At 41.2% G+C, this 18,547-nt stretch overlaps 1 protein-coding gene across 2 annotated transcripts in view; it reads right to left on the reverse strand.

Moving 5' to 3' along the window:
* Positions 1-18,547, reverse strand: part of LOC141174663 (serine/threonine-protein kinase Nek11-like) — a 490,513-nt gene that overhangs the window by 20,228 nt on the left and 451,738 nt on the right. Inside the window, exons 13-15 of one of the 2 annotated variants that reach the window (XM_073659586.1) lie at positions 16,895-16,968; positions 16,066-16,126; positions 9,570-9,657 (exon numbers count right to left, since the gene is read on the reverse strand). In XM_073659586.1, the coding sequence (XP_073515687.1) occupies positions 9,570-9,657; positions 16,066-16,126; positions 16,895-16,968 (223 nt within the window). The remainder of the gene's footprint in view (positions 1-9,569; positions 9,658-16,065; positions 16,127-16,894; positions 16,969-18,547) is intronic. The other variant, XM_073659587.1, reaches the window with a different exon arrangement.

Consider the following 18,547-nt stretch of genomic DNA (forward strand, 5'->3'; position numbering starts at 1 on the left):
CAGTCAGGTATTTGGTAAGTGGAGACCCCCTTTTTATGTCTTTACCAGGATAACTGATTTAGGAACTTTCTGTATTATAAAGGTACAGTGTTTTCAGATGAAGTTGTTAAGTGATTTTTGGAAATTATTCTGCCCCAATATCGACATAAAAATGCTTCCAATCTGCTTGCAAAAAGCTTCCCGTTCATTTGAATGAGAAAATCTGCCCATTGTGCACATGCTGCATCTACCTTTTTCCATGTGTTTTTTTTTAAGTTATGTCAATTCTTTGGCTCATTTTTTTGCTTCTAAATCATGGCAAAACATACATTTTTCAAGTGAATTTTATTGTAGGTTTTGGTGAGGTTTTTGCACCGGAAATATGCCAAAATCTTAATTTTATAAGGAGAAATGTATCACTAAATTGAGAAGTGAAAAATGTGAATTTTTCCAAGATTTACAAGTGGAAAACATGCTAAAGAATCAACATGATGGGTGCAACAAACGCATTTTCTCATTCAAATGAATAGGAAGATTGATGCTAGGAGATTTGATGCATTTTTATATGTAATTTGGAGAGGAATCTGCTCTAAAAACAAGCTGAAAAGCCTCTGTTATGTTCTGCTACCAAAGCTAAGGAAAGAGAGGAGATCTGTCCCTACTATAGGACTCAGCTGAATCCCTACGATGTAACAGGGGACCTGATCCTGCGATCAGACCTGCTAAAGTCCTAATCTAGTCTGTACGGAGACCTATAGATGTGGGGAGGGAATCCCTACAAGTACTAAGGACTGGGAGGAATATGGGACACCTCCTAACAGAAATAGTAGCAGACAGACGAACAAACAAAATAGATAGAACATAGAGGTCCGTAGACCAAGCAAACTAACAGAGTTAGATACAGAGCACAGGCTAGCTAGAAAGTAGATATACAATGAAGTCCAGCAAAGCCAGAAGGGCGGAGCAGGACTAAATAGGCCAACAAGGTCATGTGACCAGCAAAGGAAAAAAAAACCTAACAGCAAGGTTCTAACAGTACCCCCCCTTCTAAGAGGATCCTCCGGATCCCCTAGGACCAGGCTTATCAGGAAATCTCCTGTGAAACGCTCTGATAAGTCTGGACGCGGAAACATCATCCGACCTCACCCAAGAGTTATCCTCGGGTCCGAAACCTTTCCAGGCCACAAGATACTGCAAACTACCTCTATACCGTCTAGAGTCAAGGATGCGAGAAATTTCATATTCCCCGTCCTCCACCACCGGAGGAACAGAGGCAGAGGCGTCACCATCCGACACAACAGCTTTTTTTAACAGAGAGACATGAAAGACCGGATTAATTCTCCAGGAGGTAGGAACCTCCAACCTAACAGCAGATTGGTTGACAACCTGAAGCACCTTAAAGGGCCCTACAAACTTGGGACCCAATTTCTTAGAAGGAATCCTCAACCGCAGATTCCTAGAGGACAACCAAACCATGTCACCAACAGCGAACAAAACCTCCTGTCGTTTCCTATCAAAGTAGTCTTTAGATTTTCTGTTGGCCTCCTGAAGATTACCACGCACATCCGTCCAAACTCTTTCCAAATCACCGGAAAAATTCTCCTCCTCAGGCACGGCAGATCCCAACTTGGAGAACGACCCAAACGACGGATGTCTCCCAGAACAACAAAAAAAAGGCGAACAACCAGCAGAAGAAGATGTATGATTGTTCAGAGCAAATTCGGCAAGTGGCAGAAACTCAGACCACCCCTCTTGATTGTCTGCCACAAAACAACGCAAGAACTGCTCAACATCCTGGTTTTTCCTTTCTGTCTGGCCATTAGATTCAGGATGATATCCGGACGAAAACGACAAATGAACTCCCAACCTGTCACAAAAGGCACGCCAAAAACGAGCCACGAACTGAGGACCCCTATCAGAAACAATGTCAGTAGGAACGCCATGAAGTCTGACAATTTCCTTGACAAAGGCCTTAGCGAGAGTTTTAGCGCAGGGCAGTTTGACGAAGGGAACCAAGTGACACATCTTGCTAAAACGGTCCACGACCACCCAGATGACAGTAAAACCCTCAGAGGGGGGAAGGTCAGTTATAAAGTCCATAGCCAAATGTGTCCAAGGAGCACTGGGGACCTCCAAAGGACAAAGCAACCCCGCAGCAGGAGTATGTGAGGACTTAGATCTAGCACATATAGTACATTGGCGCACCCACTTAATGACTTCCTTCTGCCATCCAGGCCACCAAAAACTGCGACCCACCAGTCTCTTGGTCTCAGAGATTCCGGGATGACCTGCCAACCGAGATTCGTGACACTCAACAAACAAATCTCTCCTAAAGGTCACAGGCACAAACAACCTCCCATGAGGAGTGTTAGATGGGGCATTCTCCTGAGCTTTAAGAATCTCATCTTCCAAAACGGAGTCTAAAGCAGCTATCACAACACCTTCTTGTAAAATGTTCTCCTCTTTCTCACCACCGACTATGGGAGAAAAACTGCGAGACAAGGCATCCGCCTTAACATTCTTAGTACCAGGGATGTAAGTAACGGAGAAATTAAACCGCGAGAAAAACAGTGCCCACCTAGCCTGACGGGCATTCAGGCGCTTGGCAGCATCAAGATATATCAGATTTTTATGATCCGTAAGAACCTGAACGGGAAATTCCGCACCTTCCAAGAAGTGGCGCCAGTGTTCAAATGCGAGTTTAATAGCCAATAATTCCCGATTACCAATATCGTAATTCAGTTCAGTCTCCGAAAATTTTTTTGAAAAAAAGGCACAGGGATGTAATCCATCCCCGTTATCCTGAGACAATACTGCGCCAACCCCCACAGAGGAAGCATCAACCTCAACCAAAAACGGCCTAGTAACATCAGGCTGCATAAGGATGGGAGCAGAGGTGAACCTCTCCTTGAGATACACAAAAGCTTCAATGGCCTCAGAAGACCACTGAACCGCATCAGCACCTTTCCTGGTGAGATCAGTCAGAGGTTTGACAATACTAGAAAAAATTTTTATGAATTTTCTATAGTAATTGGCGAAACCCAAAAACCTCTGTATCGATTTCAAACCAATAGGCCTAGGCCATTCCTGCACAGCCTGAACCTTAACCGGATCCATCTCAAAACCTTTGCTGGAGATAATGTAGCCCAAAAAACTAATTCTCTGTACAGCGAACTCACATTTCTCCAGCTTAGCAAAAAGCGAATTGTCCATTAATAACTGTAATACCTCACGCACGCTCCGCCAATGAGACTCCAGATCTGGCGAATAAATCAAAATGTCATCCAAATACACAACCACATTTTTACCGATCAAAGGTCTCAGGATGTCATTAATCAGATTCTGAAAAAATGCAGGAGCATTAGTAAGACCAAAAGGCATAACCAGATTCTCAAAATGACCCACAGGAGTGTTAAAAGCAGTCTTCCATTCATCACCCTCCTTCATGCGCAACAGATTGTATGCCCCCTTAAGGTCAATTTTAGAGAACCACTTGGCCCCCAATAACTGGTTAAACAGATCAGGAATCAATGGCAGTGGGTAAGGATTGCGTACCGTAATTTTGTTAATCTCACGAAAATCCAGACAAGGACGTAAACCGCCGTCCTTTTTTTTTACAAAAAAAAATCCAACCGCCACAGGAGACTTAGAAGGCCTAATGTGACCGGCGGCCAAACTTGTCTGTATGTATTCCTCCAAAGCCTTCCTCTCAGGAATAGTAAGGTTAAATAAACGACTTTTAGGAAGAGTCGCTCCAGGGACAAATTCAATAGAACAATCATAGTCTCTATGGGGAGGCAAAACCTGCGATTCTTTCTCAGAAAAAACTCTCCAAAAATCCTGAATAGGAACAGGCAATTCTCCCCTATCCAAAGCTGCAATACGCCCGTTACAACACTTGTCATAACATTTATGGCTCCAGGATTTAATTTCACTGGTAGACCAATCCAGTACAGGATTGTGAAATTTTAACCAGGGCAAACCCAATATTACTGGAGAAGGCAAGTTATTCAACACTACCAAATCCAATTTCTCATGGTGAACACCATTAATAGTGAGAGGAAATTCACTGACCTTGAGAATAATATTCTTCAAAGGGGAGCCATCCACAGAAACCACAGCAATGGGGGATGATAAAGGTTCAGGTTTTAAATTGAGTTTTTCCACGAATCCCCCATCAATTACATTCAGTGTAGACCCACAATCAACAAACACCCGAAATTCCATTAATTTTTCCTGAGCAATCGTGGAAGCAGCTAAAAATATACCCTTGGAATTTAAACAGGCAATACGGGCGTGACTGACCATTTTTTTTTCTTTCTTCATACGAAGCTCACAGCCTTTAATCAAATGACCAGATTTTCCGCAATAGAAACACAAGCCTTCCGAAAAACGACGGTCTTTTTCTTGAGAGCGAGGTGCCACCGATCCAATCTCCATCGGTTCACCACTGTTAATACACACATTATCATAACCAGAAACTGACATAGCAGAGGATTTGCTCTCATTAACCCTAGCACGCAGTCTTCTATCCACCCGTATAGCTAATTGCATAGCCTGTTGCAAATCCTCAGGTGTAGGATAAGCAATTAGCAGGTCTTTAACCCTTTCACTGAGCCCAGCAAGAAATAGACTTTTCAGAGCAGAATCGTTCCACCCTGTTTGAGTGGACCAACGACGAAAATGTGTACAATATTTTTCCACATTACCCGATCCTTGTTTTAAACGTCTCAACTCAGTCTCAGCTGATGCGACACGGTCAGGATCATCATATAATAGTCCCAAAGCAGAAAAAAAACTATCCACTGATCTGAAGCATGAATCACTAGGTTGCAAAGAAAAGGCCCACTCCTGAGGCTCTTTGCGCAAAAGTGACATTATGAACCCTACGCGCTGGGATTCATCCCCAGAGGACTTAGGTCTCAAACGAAAATACAATAAGCAAGCATTTTTAAATGAAAAAAATTCTCGGTGTTCACCAAAAAATAAATCCGGCAAACATACCTTAGGCTCCAAGAAATGTGCTCCAGGACAGTTACTCACGTGCTGACGGAGCTCGGCCACCTCCAGAGAGAGTCCCTGCAGGCGATGAGCCAAATCCTGAACCGACACCATGATGGAACAGAAAAATCTTTCCTTAGAGAATTTGCTGGCTGGACTTACTGTTATGTTCTGCTACCAGAGCTAAGGAAAGAGAGGAGATCTGTCCCTACTATAGGACTCAGCTGAATCCCTACGATGTAACAGGGAACCTGATCCTGCGATCAGACCTGCTAAAGTCCTAATCTAGTCTGTACGGAGACCTATAGATGTGGGGAGGGAATCCCTACAAGTACTAAGGACTGGGAAGAATATGGGACACCTCCTAACAGAAATAGTAGCAGACAGACGAACAAACAAAATAGATAGAACATAGAGGTCCGTAGACCAAGCAAACTAACAGAGTTAGATACAGAGCACAGGCTAGCTAGAAAGTAGATATACAATGAAGTCCAGCAAAGCCAGAAGGGCGGAGCAGGACTAAATAGGCCAACAAGGTCATGTGACCAGCAAAGGGAAAAAAAAACCTAACAGCAAGGTTCTAACAGCCTCAATGTGAACATACGCTAACCGTGGATTTCTATCTCCCCAAGTTGGTACCATTGCTGCTTGCGCTTTATTGTCTTTTCCCCACAGTGGCTCTATGGCTGGGTTCAATATGAGATGGACTTAATTAAAGTAGACAACCCCTTTAATCGGCATCTTAAATAAAAGGAATGCTACCCCTGATTTTTGTGACGATGCTCAGATTTGGACGATTAGAGGGGGGCTTTGCTTTTTTTTCTTCTTCCATCTGAAATGTCTGCAGCTTCCTCTTCTGTGCAGCACCTGTTGCTTCACAGTTGGGCTTCGCTCAGGACCTTTATTTAACCGTTCTGTCAAAGGAAGAAAGCCCGAATGTCTCCATAGTAACCTCCTGCACTTTCCCATCCACTTTCTATAATTGTTCTTTAAGATAAAGCCATGACAGCAGAGCTGGGACGCTGTACTGTCTGCACTGATATTCTGCAGGGATTACCAGTAAATTGCGGTCACATTTCAACTGAGCTAATTTTTTTCATGCACTGTTTCTTAAAGGGGACTTGTCAGCAGTTCAAAAGTGGCCAGTTTTTTGCTATTATTTTATTCTCACCGTTCCCCTGAGTATTCCATTTTTTCTTTTTTTAAAAACCGCCTTACAGTTCAAGAGATTTGGGCCTTTTTATTTAGTGCTAATTTTCATTGTCTTTTTGTGGGTGTGGCTCATAGGGCAATCATGCAGAGCAGTCTAAGACACACCCCCTAGAGCAAACATTCTGAGCCACGCCCCCTTTGTAAAGATAAAATCAGTACTAAATAAAAAGGTCCATATATCTGGAACCGTATGGCGGATTTAAAAAAGAAAAACAACGGGATGCTCAGGGAAGCAGTGGGAATAAAATAAGAGCAAAAACTGATTATTTTTGACCTAGTGACTAAATTACTTTAAAATCATGTAATTTCTCATAAAATAAAAATGATGGAGCATCTTTTCACAGAACTCAGTTGTAAGTTTCTTTATGCATTTTCAGGCAGAATTACAGAGGGACACTAAAGTAAAAATGTCTAAAAAGAGATGCTCCAGAATTCTCATTTATGGTGATTGCAAGAGAGATGACACATAAAGTCATTATTCCTTCCCAGTGACAATTTAGGAGGTCATTGGAGAGGGTACTAATGGAAGTACGACTGAGCTGAAATGAAAAGAACCTTACAAAAGGTTCGAAACGCGTGGGCTTGACTCCTAGGATTCTTTGGTCTTTTAATCATGTTTTTAATTATTTAAAATAAAGGATTTTACGCTCTATGGACGAGTTTTCTACTCTTCTGACATGAAGTTTTTCTCGTGCACTGTCTGCAACATGAACTTTTCAGTCTTTAATTTTGGTGGCTGATCTGAGAAGAAAAAACTTTTTTCTACTTTTTAAATTCTTGAAATGAATGGGGTATGAACTTTTCAGCTATACTTGGGATAAAGTTTAAACTTCGCCCCTTATTTTAGGCAAGTCCAAGGTAAAAAAAACTCTGCAGACAGTTTACTCCTTGACTTTCCAGATCAAGTATTGCTATGGGTTTTTTTTTTTGCTTTTTTCTTTTCTAGTTTTGTGCCACTTTAATGAAAAAAAAAAGCTGCTAAAGCATAAAAGACAACGAGTGCAACTTCCAGGCTTCTTTGTAAAACTCCGTAATTATTTTGCTGCTCCGGAAATACACTGCACACTGGGAAGCCAGCTGCTCGTTTCCAGGCGCAGAGAGCGATGCCTCACGCTGGCGTCTTGTCACATCTCCATACACCTGTGCGCTCTGTCAGCTCATTTCAAAAAAATCACCAGGGACAGATCTTACAGAAAACGAAAGTTTGTCGTCCTTTGTTGAGAGGCAGAACAGTCATCCAACTTTCAGCTGTTCAAGAATGGCATATCACCAGGGTCATCGTGACTTAGAGGAGCGCACTGCAGAGGATGCACTTCAACTAATCATCCCATATCTGCACCATGTCAGAAAATTCTTAAAGGGGTCTCATCACCATTGCTCTAGTCCATATGCCTTGTGGGGGCGTCTATGGACTCACCATAGATGGAGACTCAACTTTTGAGAAGCCACTAAGAAAAAACTGCTCCTTCTTTGGCCAAGGATTACATGTTACCAATTTTTGTGCAAAAAAAACATTTTCCTTATATCAGATGCAGAGTGCAATCAAATATTGCAATTTCCTCTTAAAGGCATCTGTCACACAACCATAAATTATTTACTTTCCTTCCAATTGCCCTCCACATCCTTCCAGAGTTAGAATGTGTAGATTTGAGTTTGTATGTTACTTGTTTGATGTATTTATATTTTTCCTTATTTTCTTAGTCTGTACCCCTTTAAATATCCTCTTTCCTAACCTTCCATATTCGCTATTCAAGTATATTTTCCTTTTTCCCTACTTAACCTTGACCTTTTCCCATCTTTATTTTGTCTTTATCTTTTACCCCTTTAATTACTATTATTTGCTATATTATTAAGAATGTAATAAAAACCATTGAAAAACAAAAAAAAACCCCTATATTAAAGAGTTTACCATGTTTGCCTCCCCCATTATAAATAGAGCCGAGTCCGACCTGTCCTGACTTACATGATAGAAGATTATTTTGGCTTCTATGAATTTAAAGGGGTAAATGTGTTCTTTTACCCCTGTTTGCAATTTGGGGTGCCATTTACTTGTTTTAGGTACAGGCCCTAGATGCTAAGGATTACCTTATCCTGGTGACATATTTACCTCCTACTAAATATTGAATTTTTTTTTTTTACTTAAATAGGATTTGACTTGTCTGTTATAGCAAATTTTTTTACTTAAAGGGGTGGTCCAACGAACAGATGATGGAAAATTAAGCATTTTCTCAATTGGATGCGTTTTAAAAAAAATAATATTGCTGTGCAGAGATAAAGCTAGGCTTGTGCCTGACCATGTAGAGAAAAAAAAAAAAAAAGAGCACTTTAGTTCATGGGACAACCTCTTTAAAGGGGGTCAGTCATCAGTTCAAAAGTGGCCACTTTTTGTTCTTATATCATTCCCGCTGCTCCTCTGGGTATTACGTTTTTTGTTTTTTAAAAATCCGTCATACAGTTCCAGAGATACAAGTCTTTTTTATTTAGTGCTAATGGTTAGGATATTTGCATGGGGGCGTGGCTAATTATGCAGATTAGTCCTGTGTACACGCCTCTTTAGTAAAGACTATAAAAATTAACACTAAATAAAAAGACTCATATCTCTGGAACCGAATGTCGGATTTTTAAAAAATAAAAAACGGAATACTCAGGAAAGCGACGGGAATCAGATAAGAGCAAACATTGACAACTTTTGAACTGGTGACAGGTCGTCTTTAAAAGGGAGTGTTATGTCAGTTTTAGAAACATTTCTGAAAGGCTAAAATCCTTTTTGCAATTGGGTTGCATGGAAAATGATTCATCGTTTGCCTCCTTTAGCCTCAGTATTGTGCTGCCTGCTGATGGCTGCAGAATGAGTTTACTGAGAATCCGTCAGTAAGTTCATTCTGAAGGTCCAATAGGACAGTTTCTAACTATTTTATGACTTTTTCAGTTAATTTATGACCACAGACCACATCAAAGTTGAACGTGCAGTGAAAAAAGGGACCTGTAAAAGCCAAACGGTGCAAAGTTTGTAATGAAACCCAATTGCAAAAATGATTTTTAGCCCAAAGTACATGTATTTAAATGGAAAAAAAGTCTCTGAAGGTGGAAAACCCCTTTAAGCTGTGCTCTGTGTAAATGTAATGTGTATGCAATGCACATTAGATGCTCAGTATTATCAGATGTATTGTGGTATCGTTGCTATATTTGTTTGGTGACACTTCTCGCTCATTCATTTGCTGCTGACTGTGCGAGTCTGTGTCTTTCTGCTGATCCCTCTCCTGTACAAGGGCAGCGAATCTGCTCCGCACACAGGCCCCTGTGGGGTAAATATGCCATTCTTGTCTTTCCAACTTTGTTCCTTTAATTCCTTCCTCCCCTTCCACATTGATACTTACTGTCTGAGAAGCGCAATTTCCTGCTCGCTGCAGACAGATACAATTGTGTCCTCTGAGTCCTGAGGAACCAAATCCTGAATTTCAGCTGCTGAGAGATGGAGAGACAGCGCAGCTCAGATAACAGTACGGTGCGGCGAGAACAGGACAGACACACACAGAGACATCAGAACGTAAAGGACTAAATAGAAATGACAACATTAGAAATGACTTAGGATCAGTAATGTAATGTATGTAAACTTCTGAGTTACATCTTGTATTATACGCCAGAGCTGCACTCACTATTCTCACTGTGTACATACATTACATTACTGATCCTAAGTTACATCCTGTATTATACTCCAGAGCTGCACTCAATATTCTGCTGGTGCAGTCACTGTGTACATACATTACTGATCCTGAGTTACATCCTGTATTATACTCCAGAGCTGCACTCACTATTCTGCTGGTGCAGTCACTGTGTACATACATTACTGATCCTGAGTTACATCCTGTATTATACTCCAGAGCTGCACTCACTATTCTGCTGGTGCAGTCACTGTGTACATATATTACATTACTGATCCTGAGTTACATCCTGTATTATACTGCAGAGCTGCACTCACTATTCTGCTGGTGCAGTCACTTTGTACATACATTACATTACTGATCCTGAGTTACATCCTGTATTATACTCCAGAGCTGCACTCACTATTCTGCTGGTGCAGTCACTGTGCACATATATTACATTACTTATCCTGTACTGATCCTGAGTTACATCCTGTATTATACTCCAGAGCTGCACTCACTATTCTGCTGGTGCAGTCACTGTGTACATACATTACATTACTGATCCTGAGTTACATCCTGTATTATACCCCAGAGCTGCGCTCACTATTCTGCTGGTGCAGTCACTGTGTACATACATTACATTACTGATCCTGAGTTACATCATGTATTATACTCCAGAGCTGCACTCACTATTCTGCTGGTGCAGTCACTGTGTACATATATTACATTACTTATCCTGTACTGATCCTGAGTTACATCCTGTATTATACTCCAGAGCTGCACTCACTATTCTGCTGGTGCAGTCACTGTGTACATACATTACATTACTGATCCTGAGTTACATCCTGTATTATACTCCAGAGCTGCACTCACTATTCTGCTTGTGCAGTCACTGTGTACATACATTACATTACTGATCCTGAGTTACATCCTGTATTATACCCCAGAGCTGCACTCACTATTCTGCTGGTGCAGTCACTGTGTACATACATTACATTACTGATCCTGAGTTACATCCTGAATTATACTCCAGAGCTGCACTCACTATTCTGCTGGTGCAGTCACTGTGTATATACATTACATTACTGATCCTGAGTTACATCCTGTATTATACCCCAGAGCTGCACTCACTATTCTGCTGGTGCAGTCACTGTGTACATACATTACTGATCCTGAGTTACATCCTGTATTATACTCCAGAGCTGCACTCACTATTCTGCTGGTGCAGTCACTGTGTACATACATTACATTACTGGTCCTAAGTTACATCCTGTATTATACCCCAGAGCTGCGCTCACTATTCTGCTGGTGCAGTCACTGTGTACATACATTACATTACTGATCCTGAGTTACATCATGTATTATACTCCAGAGCTGCACTCACTATTCTGCTGGTGCAGTCACTGTGTACATATATTACATTACTTATCCTGTACTGATCCTGAGTTACATCCTGTATTATACTCCAGAGCTGCACTCACTATTCTGCTGGTGCAGTCACTGTGTACATACATTACATTACTGATCCTGAGTTACATCCTGTATTATACCCCAGAGCTGCACTCACTATTCTGCTGGTGCAGTCACTGTGTACATACATTAAATTACTGATCCTGTACTGATCCTGAGTTACCTCCTGTATTATACTCCAGAGCTGCACTCACTATTCTGCTGGTGCAGTCACTGTGTACATACATTATATTACTGATCCTGAGTTGCATCCTGTATTATACTCCAGAGCTGCACTCACTATTCTGCTGATGCAGTCACTGTGTACATACATTACATTACTGATCCTGAGTTACATCCTGTATTATACCCCAGAGCTGCACTCACTATTCTGCTGGTGCAGTCACTTTGCCCATACATTACATTACTGATCCTGAGTTACATCCTGTATTATACTCCAGAGCTGCACTCACTATTCTGCTGGTGAAGTCACTGTGTACATACATTACATTACTAATCCTGTACTGATCCTGAGTTACCTCCTGTATTATACTCCAGAGCTGCACTCACTATTCTGCTGGTGCAGTCACTGTGTACATACATTACATTACTGATCCTGTACTGACCCTGAGTTACCTCCTGTATTATACTCCAGAGCTGCACTCACTATTCTGCTGGTGCAGTCACTGTGTACATACATTACATTACTGATCCTGTACTGATCCTGAGTTACCTCCTGTATTATACTCCAGAGCTGCACTCACTATTCTGCTGGTGCAGTCACTGTGTACATACATTACATTACTGATCCTGAGTTACCTCCTGTATTATACTCCAGAGCTGCACTCACTATTCTGCTGGTGCAGTCACTGTGTACACACATTACTGATCCTGAGTTACATCCTGTATTATACTCCAGAGCTGCACTCACTATTCTGCTGGTGCAGTCACTGTGTACATACATTACATTACTTATCCTGTACTGATCCTGAGTTACATCCTGTATTATACTCCAGAGCTGCACTCTCTATTCTGCTGGTGCAGTCACTGTGTACATACAATACATTACTGATCCTGAGTTACATCCTGTATTATACTCCAGAGCGGCACTCACTATTCTGCTGGTGCAGTCACTGTGTACATACATTACATTACTGATCCTGTACTGATTCTGAGTTACATCATGTATTATACTCCAGAGCTGCACTCACTATTCTGCTAGTGGAGTCACTGTGTACATACATTACATTACTGATCCTGTACTGATCCTGAGTTACCTCCTGTATTATACTCCAGAGCTGCACTCACTATTCTGCTGGTGCAGTCACTGTGTACATACATTACATTACTGATCCTGAGTTACATCCTGTATTATACACCAGAGCTGCACTCACTATTCTGCTGATGCAGTCACTGTGTACATACATTACATTACTGATCCTGAGTTATATCCTGTATTATACCCCAGAGCTGCACTCACTATTCTGCTGGTGCAGTCACTTTGCCCATACATTACATTACTGATCCTGAGTTACATCCTGTATTATACTCCAGAGCTGCACTCACTATTCTGCTGGTGAAGTCACTGTGTACATACATTACATTACTGATCCTGTACTGATCCTGAGTTACCTCCTGTATTATACTCCAGAGCTGCACTCACTATTCTGCTGGTGCAGCCACTGTGTACATACATTACATTACTGATCCTGTACTGACCCTAAGTTACCTCCTGTATTATACTCCAGAGCTGCACTCACTATTCTGCTGGTGCAGTCACTGTGTACATACATTACATTACTGATCCTGTACTGATCCTGAGTTACCTCCTGTATTATACTCCAGAGCTGCACTCACTATTCTGCTGGTGCAGTCACTTGGTACATACATAACATTACTGATCCTGAGTTACCTCCTGTATTATACTCCAGAGCTGCACTCACTATTCTGCTGGTGCAGTCACTGTGTACACACATTTCTGATCCTGAGTTACATCCTGTATTATACTCCAGAGCTGCACTCACTATTCTGCTGGTGCAGTCACTGTGTACATACATTACATTACTGATCCTGTACTGATCCTGAGTTACATCCTGTATTATACTCCAGAGCTGCACTCTCTATTCTGCTGGTGCAGTCACTGTGTACATACAATACATTACTGATCCTGAGTTACATCCTGTATTATACTCCAGAGCTGCACTCACTATTCTACTGGTGCAGTCGTTGTGTACATACATTACATTACTGATCCTGTACTGATTCTGAGTTACATCATGTATTATACTCCAGAGCTGCACTCACTATTCTGCTAGTGGAGTCACTGTGTACATACATTACATTACTGATCCTGTACTGATCCTGAGTTACCTCCTGTATTATACTCCAGAGCTGCACTCACTATTCTGCTGGTGCAGTCACTGTGTACATACATTACATTACTGATCCTGAGTTACATCCTGTATTATACACCAGAGCTGCACTCACTATTCTGCTGGTGAAGTCACTGTGTACATACATTACATTACTGATCCTGTACTGATCCTGAGTTACATCCTGTATTATACTCCAGAGCTGCACTCACTATTCTGCTGGTGCAGTCAGTGTGTACATACATTACATTTCTGATCCTGAGTTACATCCTGTATTATACTCCAGAGCTGCACTCACTATTCTGCTGGTGCAGTCAGTGTGTACATACATTACATTAGTGATCCTGAGTTACATCCTGTATTATACTCCAGAGCTGCACTCACTATTCTGCTGGTGCAGTCAGTGTGTACATACATTACATTACTGATCCTGAGTTACATCCTGTATTATACTCCAGAGCTGCACTCACTATTCTGCTGGTGCAGTCAGTGTCTACATACATTACATTACTGATCCTGAGTTACATCCTGTATTATACTCCAGAGCTGCACTCACTATTCTGCTGGTGCAGTCAGTGTGTACATACATTACATTACTGATCCTGTACTGATCCTGAGTTACATCCTGTATTATACTCCAGAGCTGCACTCACTATTCTGCTGGTGCAGTCAGTGTCTACATACATTACATTACTGATCCTGAGTTACATCCTGTATTATACTCCAGAGCTGCACTCACTATTCTGCTGGTGGAGTCACTGTGTACGTACATTACATTACTGATCCTGAGTTACATCCTATATTATACTCCAGAGCTGCACTCACTATTCTGCTGGTGCAGTCAGTGTCTACATACATTACATTACTGATCCTGAGTTACATCCTGTATTATACTCCAGAGCTGCACTCACTATTCTGCTGGTGCAGTCAGTGTGTACATACATTACATTACTGATCCTGTACTGATCCTGAGTTACATCCTGTATTATACTCCAGAGCTGCACTCACTATTCTGCTGGTGCAGTCAGTGTCTACATACATTACATTACTGATCCTGAGTTACATCCTGTATTATACTCCAGAGCTGCACTCACTATTCTGCTGGTGCAGTCAGTGTGTACATACATTACATTACTGATCCTGTACTGATCCTGAGTTACATCCTGTATTATACTCCAGAGCTGCACTCACTATTCTGCTGGTGCAGTCAGTGTCTACATACATTACATTACTGATCCTGAGTTACATCCTGTATTATACTCCAGAGCTGCACTCACTATTCTGCTGGTGCAGTCAGTGTGTACATACATTACATTACTGATCCTGTACTGATCCTGAGTTACATCCTGTATTATACTGGAGTTGTGGTTCATTGTTCTACTGCACAAATATGGCCTTCATGGAAGAGTCATCAGCAGAAAACCTCTCCTGTGTCCTCACCATAAAATTCAGCGTCAGAAGTATGCAAAAGAACATCTAGACAAGCCTGATGCATTTTGGAAACAAGTCCTGTGGACCGATGAGGTAACTCTTTGGCCACCATGATCCCAGGTATGTGTGGAGAAAAAAGGGCACAGAATTTCAGGAAAAGAACATCTTGCCAACCATTAAGCATGGGGGTGGAACAATTATGCTTTGGGGTTGTATTGCAGCCAATGGGAACATTTCACGGGTAGAGGGAAGAATGGATTCAATTAAATTTCAACAAATTATTGATGCAAACATAATCTGTCAAAAAGCTGAAGAGGATGGCTTCTACAAATGGATAATGATCCTAAACACATCAAAATCCACAATAGATGACCTCAAAAGGTGCAAGCTGAAAGATTTAGAATGGCCCTCACAGTCCCCTGATCTGAACTTCATTGAAAATCTGCGGCTAGGCCTCAAAATAGCAGCGCATGCAAGAAGACCCAGGAATCTCACAGAACTGGAAGAATTCTCCAAGGAAAAATGGAGGAAAATCCCTCAAACAAGAACTGAAAGACAAGCTGTGATACTTGCAAAAGAGTGTGCTGCTAGGTAATAACCATGCAGGATGCCCAAACTTTTGCATCTGCCCATTTTCCTTTTTGTAAGTTTTAAAATGTAAAAGATGGAAATCTATATTTTTCTTTTTTAACGTCAGGCCTTTTAGAGATCATTTCATCTTCAATTTCCTTAACTGGTCACAATAATAGTAATTTTGACCATGGGTGCCCAAACGTTTACATGCCACTGTACATTACATTACTTATCCTGTACTGATCCTGAGTTACCTCCTGTACTCCAGAGCTGCACTCACTATTCTGCAAACTTCAGAGGTAGAATCTCCCAGCCTCTCGGCTGTGTACAGAGCTGACTCTTGTAGTTCTCTCTCATGGAAGAACAGTCTTTACATGAATGTGTTTAATATTCCAGCTACTCACTGTCACTGCCGGAGTGGAGGAGTTTCTGCAGGCAGCTCTGGTAGGCGCTTAATGTGCTGCTCTGTAAGAACACAATGAGCGTTATAAGAGGATGTGACACATAATAGAATATAACATGCTGTATGTGCCATGCAAAGAAGAGATAGTTTCACACATAACACTTATATAAGAAGCTTTTTTTTAAAAGAGCAATTTCCCCAGATACAGCGCCACACTCATCCACAGGCTGTGCCTAGTATTGCAGGACAGCTCAGCCCATAGAAATGGCTAAACATAAAAAACAATATTGGATGTCGGAGATAAGTAGTTACCCTGGTGACGGCCATTTCTCCGAGACCTGTCACCCGCTCCTGTCTTTGTGCCATTTGTAAGTCGACATATGACATTTTTCAGCTAAAATTAGGGTTGCCGGCAGGATCAATTGTGACAATCACTGGCCCAACGGTGGTAAAGGGGCAAAATGAGCAGCAGAATATCATATAATATACATTATAATGTACAGATATGATATATAACACTTATAATAAAGATACAAGGGTCTGTGTTTGGTGTTACTTAGTCATGTTTACTTGAATAGAGCTGAGCTGCAATACCTGACACAACCTGTAGCCAAAAGGGGAGCTGTTGTTTTGGGAAAAAATGTAACCTTGTTTATATATCATTGGTGGAAAAGTTTGGTCTCTGGGCAAACAAACAAGAGTCCTTCTCAAGTGATTCTTCATAATTCCCTAACTCTAGGATCCCCACACCAGCTACCAGGTTGTCCAACAACTTTTCTTGCACCCGGATTGTCAGGATTGGACTGTTTTACCTGGATGCTAACACTCACCTGTTCTTCAGACAAAGGCAGAGAGATTGTGAGCAATGATCCGTCGGTGGACTCCTCTTCTTCACTGCAGATGTCTGTGCGAAACCAAAGAAAATACACATCATAATCCATGAATATTAAAGGAAATCTGTCTCTATGTAATCCGAGAGCAGTATGATATTGGGGTAGAGACCCTGATTCCAGTGATGTGTCATTTACTGAGCTGTGTGTTGCTGTTTCAATAAAATTAGTGTTTTATCATCAGGAGTTTATTACTACAGAACTGGGTGTCTTGTGCCTCCTGGTCCAACCACGTCCCCAGCACTGATTGGCAGCTTTCTGCCTATGCACAGCGCATACAAAAAAATCTGCTAATCAGTGGTGTGGGAGGGGTCATATAGGGCTCAGCATTCCAAGCTCTGCTACATCTACAGCCGAGAAAACTGTGATTATATCAAAATGACAGCAAGCAGCCCAGTAAGTGATATATCACTGGAATCAGGGTCTCAGCCCCTACATCATGCTGCTCTCAGATTACATAACAAAAACTGTTATATCTATGTTTTTCATGGATTAAACACATACCCATTATAGTGTATGGGGCTCTCCAAATGTCTGTTTTTTGTGGGACTGATTGTCTTAACCCCCCCCCCCAAAAAAAAAAATGGAGAGATGTCTATTTTTAATCTAATTTGCGGATAAAGTGAATGGTTCTGTGAAAAAAGCGTATAGCACGTATGTCCAATTTTTATTGAATGATGGGTAGGAGAAACTTCTAGGTTTTGTTTTCTTTTTCATACTAGAAAAACAGGACGCCACACTGATGGTAAAAATGGATAAAAATGGCTGAAAATAGGATTCGGCACATTGATGAAAGATGCTTAGTTTTTTCTTGCACAAAAAAAGGCGTTAGGGATGAAAGCATTGCGTATTGTCAACTGTTTACAATAACAGACTTGAAGAATTGTGAATGCTGCTCTGGAGTATAATACAGTTTGCAGCTAAGGATCAGATAAGATAAGCAATAGAATATATTCATAAGGTTTCTCAATTCATTTTATAACTGAACAATAAACTAAAAGTATAGGGGGTAAAAATGGGACTTAGCAAATTAAAGGGGGGCCCCGATAGCCCCTGTAGCTGTTGTGTGTCCGAAAGGGGTCACCCAGGCTGCCAGCATTCACAATCATATCCTACTGTAAGGAATAGAATGAAGGGAGGCAAACAAGTGCTACGTTAGGACTGGCTAAGTATACAGGACGATCTCTCCAATATTTAATACATGTGAGATATAAGTAATATATCAGAAGATCATTGGAGCTTATAGAGTCTGAATGAAATGACCTTGCTCAATGTCCTTGGAAAAGGTTTATTATCGTCAATATGTTGCTTTGCTAAGAAGCGGAGAACAGATTATTCATCATGGAATAATATGATCTCAATGAGATAACTGTATGAACTGGAAAACATGACAATACTTGGCTTCCAAGTGGATTTTCATTATGATTCTATAAATCTAAGTGCAAAAAAAATGTTACTGCTATAGGAAGCGAGTAGGTGGAAAGTGGAAAAATGCATCGTAGCCAAGATATAAATTGTATCTATGATGATCGTTCATTTCCTTATCACATCACGCACATTAATCATCTGTAATTCCATATAAATAGAAAGGAT

Source organism: Phyllobates terribilis, unplaced genomic scaffold (genome assembly GCF_046119375.1).
Source record: "Phyllobates terribilis strain yellow unplaced genomic scaffold, ASM4611937v1 Scaffold_13__5_contigs__length_258822181, whole genome shotgun sequence".
Lineage (NCBI taxonomy): Eukaryota > Metazoa > Chordata > Amphibia > Anura > Dendrobatidae > Phyllobates > Phyllobates terribilis.